The sequence below is a fragment of the Fulmarus glacialis genome, unplaced genomic scaffold, assembly GCF_000690835.1.
Source record: "Fulmarus glacialis isolate BGI_N327 unplaced genomic scaffold, ASM69083v1 scaffold32816, whole genome shotgun sequence".
NCBI classification, from domain to species: domain Eukaryota; kingdom Metazoa; phylum Chordata; class Aves; order Procellariiformes; family Procellariidae; genus Fulmarus; species Fulmarus glacialis.
This window is the reverse complement of record NW_009216760.1, coordinates 2,208-6,350: the sequence shown is the minus strand read 5'-3', so window position 1 is coordinate 6,350 and position 4,143 is coordinate 2,208. Positions and strand designations below refer to the sequence as shown.

At 58.0% G+C, this 4,143-nt stretch overlaps 1 protein-coding gene across 1 annotated transcript in view; it reads left to right on the top strand.

Annotated features, from left to right (window-relative positions):
- The window catches only part of LOC104077985 (ras-related and estrogen-regulated growth inhibitor-like), a gene marked incomplete at its 5' end in the record, with an annotated part of 5,490 nt that extends 1,604 nt beyond the window's left edge, over positions 1–3,886 (top strand). The window contains 3 exons of the mRNA XM_009579419.1: positions 906–962; positions 2,662–2,735; positions 3,401–3,886. Coding sequence (XP_009577714.1) covers positions 906–962; positions 2,662–2,735; positions 3,401–3,886 — 617 coding nt within the window. The remainder of the gene's footprint in view (positions 1–905; positions 963–2,661; positions 2,736–3,400) is intronic.
- Between the last annotated feature and the right edge of the window lie 257 nt (positions 3,887–4,143).

Below are 4,143 nucleotides of genomic sequence, written 5' to 3'. Positions count from 1 at the left end.
TCCCGAGCTGCTGTGTCCGCGCGACCTGGAAGGATGTTTCTGACAGCAGCGGCGCAGGAGAGATTGGCTAACCCAAGGCGAGAGGTTGGGTTAGCCAATCTGGGGGGCCATCGGTGCTTTCCGTTGCCGCTGGGCTGCGTTTCATTGACCTGACAGCCAGCAGGCAGCTTTGGGCAGAGGTGCCTGGTGTGTCGCTGATGGAGCTGGGCAGAGACCTCTTCCTCTGCCTGGGGCATCCTGTCCCGCGGTGGGTTTCGGTCCTCGATGCAAACGTTTGCAAAGAACATGCAAAAAACATCTAGCCTTTTCCCGGGGCTCCAATGCGGTTGTTTTGAAATGCCCAATATCTACGAGCTCTGGAAATTTTTCAGGCTGCGTAGGAGAGGTGAGGTGCGAGCTGTCAGCCTGGGTGGGCTCCTGCCTGTCCCGACGCGCTTGTCCCGCGTTGTACTCGGGGTAAAGCAAGGCAGAGGGCAGGTTTAACCTGCACGGGGCTGTGCCGTCACCCGAGGACTTTGCGGGGAGAAAAGAGGGCTTGTAACAATCTTGGTCCAAGGCATCCACCCGGGCAACCGTGATCCTTTCCCAGTCTGCTTCACCCTCACCTTTTGCCACCAAGATCTGGCAATTTGCTGCATTATTGTAGTCTTCTCTGGTCATCGCAGGGCAGCCCCAGCCAGCACGCAGCAATGACCCAGCCTGTTTGGGCGCCTTTGAAGACACTTTTCCCAACCCTGCAATAACCTGGTCCTCACGGGGCCGGGTCTACAGCATCGCTGCTGGGATGTCTTCTCCTGGTGAGGCTGGGGCAGGTCTTTGCTCCATCCCTCCCGCCTCAATCAGCCGATGTTTCTCTGCAGTTTGATCTGACAACCGTAACTGGATTTGTTGTGGTTTTTTTACAGCATTGACCGTAAGATTCATCACCAGGAGATTCATTGGAGACTACGACCCAACCCTGGGTAGGTGAAGTCCTTTTTCTTGTTGCCTTTGCTGCTGCCTCTGGCTCAGCCTGGAGACTCCGGCGCACCCAGCGCCGCTCCCGGCAGAGCCGACCCTGCTCCCAAACTCACCGTGTTCGTTCCTCTTTCTCCTTGACCAGACTGGCAGTGGTCAGAGCCACCAGCCATCGTGGCACCTCCTGGATCCTGCATCCCTTTTTCCTTTTCTGTTGTTTTGTTAAGGCAAAATCTGTTGGGGCGAGCCATCGGCATCGCACAAGGAAGCACAGCGTGCTTGGTCAGCCTCGAGCAATTTGCTGGGAGGTGGCTTTTAGGGGGAAGGAGGTATCTAAGCCACTGGAGCAGTGGCTACTGCTTTCCTGTCTTCTAGGGGGTTTTTTTTGCATTTGGGTTTGAGGTTTTTTGGGCACTGAAGTCATGTCTTTCCGAGGCATCCCAGAAATGACCGGTCCCTGGCTGCGCATCCTTCTGCCTAGCCTCTGCTGTCACCCGCCGGGCTGGGAAATTTGGGAAGTCTCTGTGTTGCTCTAACCTAGCTGGTTCACAGGGGACCCGAGGGAAAGGCTTGGTCTGAAAAACAACCCTGCCGTTGCCCCGTCTGTCCTTTACATCCCCACTCCTCGCTTGTTATGGTGAGCGATGCTTTTTTTCCTCGGCATGCAATTTGTTTTTCCTCTCTTCCTCCTGTTGGGCTCGCTCCATATGATGTGATAAAATACAGAGACCATACGGTGAGTGTACCTGGTGCTTCCCCGTGTTGGAGGAGGGGGAAGGTGCCTGGTTTACCCCGTAGACGGCCACGCCAAGCGGGTTCCTGCCCCGTCGTGGGTGGCACACGAACCCGCGTGACCGAGGCGCTCCGTCTGCACGGAGCGAGGCGTCCCGTCGGGCATGCTGCGCCCGGAGCGGCTGCTAAGCAGAGTGCCGGCTGGTTTTATTGCCTGATGACATGAGTGACGCTCGAAGCGGTTTTTGTGCTGGAAGAGCTGCCCAGAGGCACACCTCGCAGCCGCTCTGCCCCGTCGTGGGTGGCACACGAACCCGCGTGACCGAGGCGCTCCGTCTGCACGGAGCGAGGCGTCCCGTCGGGCATGCTGCGCCCGGAGCGGCTGCTAAGCAGAGTGCCGGCTGGTTTTATTGCCTGATGACATGAGTGACGCTCGAAGCGGTTTTTGTGCTGGAAGAGCTGCCCAGAGGCACACCTCGCAGCCGCTTCTCTTGCTTGGTTAGGAAGGAGCCGCTCCCCCGCTGCTTCGGAGTAGGAGTTCAAGGCCGGCTGGGCAAAGGGCTGGGTCAGGAGCACGAGCAGAACAAACCCCAGCTTTTCATACCCTCCTGCTGAGCCCCTCTTCCTTTGCAGAAGCATCGCTCCATGACCCCTTTTTGCTCCAACGCTTCAGTCACCGTTGCCCTTTTATTTCCAGCAAGGCGAAAGCCGGCCGGGTGCTGGCTGGGGGTCTCCACTGCCCGTCGGAGATGCTGGGCTCGATGCCATGGGCGCAGGGCTGCCCGTCCCAGGCGTGGGGAGACAGGCTGAGGACCAGCTTAAGACGTGGACTCGAAACGGAGGCCACATGGGCTTTAGGTTGCAGCAGGTGAAAATGACTTCTCCAGCACAGCTTTCATCGATGCCATCTGGGTTGTCATTTGCTACCCGGGGGCTTCCCTCACGCACACTTTTCTGTCTGTCCCCCTCCAGAAATGATTTACAGACACATGGCCGTCATCGACGGGGAGATGGTGCACTTCGAGATCCTCGATACGGCAGGACAGGTGAGCTCACGCCGTTTCATAGCTGGCTGACCTGGGAAATACCGCTGGGGAAGTGCCACTTGCCATTGAAGGCAATCCCGGCTCTTCCACCAGCTTTAATCTGTTGTATCCGAAGTACTGATCAAGACATGTTTATCCAGGAAAAAGGATGTTTTTGGAGAATTTATGTCTCTCTAACATCAACTGCAGTGTGGCTTCAGCAAATATTTTCCTATTCCCCTTAGCGGTGTGCGGCGCAGCTCTGCTCCCCGCGTCGGAGGAGCATCCTGACGGCAGGGAGACAGCTCAAGGGAGCAGGAGGGTGCTGGGTCGAAGGAGCCACCAAGCACCGGGACTGCGGGCGATGGAGAGCCCTGGGCTGGCTTCCCATCTAGCAGCAGCCCTACCTTTGTGTACCCGCTCTAGCGGCACTAACTCTCCCTTCGTCCACATCAGGATGGGGCTGATTGCCGTCTCCATCTGTCATTTTGCCCAACCCGTCAAATTCCTGCCCTGGGCTACTGTGCTGCTTTGCACGTCACGGCCGTGTGCAAGCCCAGGGCAAAAACCTTCCAGGAGATGGCGACGGGCCCCCTTGGGAGGTTTTCTAGGTTGCAACCAGCAGTGTTGGTCTTTAGGAGATGTTGGGGCTTCTGGTGTTAATAGGAGCTTGTCTGCCCCGGCAGGAGGAGGATTCCCTGCAGATAGAGGAGAAGATCAAATGGGGCGATGGCTTCGCCGTGGTCTACTCGGTGACGGACAGGTGCAGCTTGGACGAGGGGATGCGGCTGTGTTTCCTCATCAACCACATCCACTCGAGCCCCAAGCGGAGCAGCGCGGGCGAGCAGCCCCCCGTGGTCATCGTGGGCAACAAGAAGGACTTGCAGTTCGACAGGATGGTGTCCACGGAGGATGGCGAAAACCTCTCCAAAGCCTTGAAGCTTCCTTTCTACGAGATCTCCACCCGGGACAGCTATGAAGAGACCGTGGCAGTGTTCAACACCCTCTACCAGGAGCTCATGAGACAGGGGCATTTCTCCCCGGGCTCCTTCAAGAGGAGGACAGTGTCGAAGCTGATGGAGAAGATCCCCAAGATGCAAGCCAGCTCCACCTTGAACTCAGCGGGCCGGAGCCTCAGCTTTAACTCTTTCAGGGACTACATCCCCGAGTGAGCGTCCCCGGTGCGGAGGCAAGAGCGACGGCCGAGCCGGGGCCGAGGGACAGGTCATCCTGCTGCGAGGGCGCCCGCTGCTTCAGCTCCAGGGTTGAGGGGCAGCTCCTGGGCTGTGCTGGCTCCCCGGAGGGGAAGGTGGAGAGGTGGGGAGGGTGGGATTGGGGTCCAACAGCCTTTTAAAGCCCGTAGGTTTTTACAAATGGGCTTTGCGTCGGCAGGGGAGATGTTCTTCGTCCATCTTTCCCCCTTGCTTTC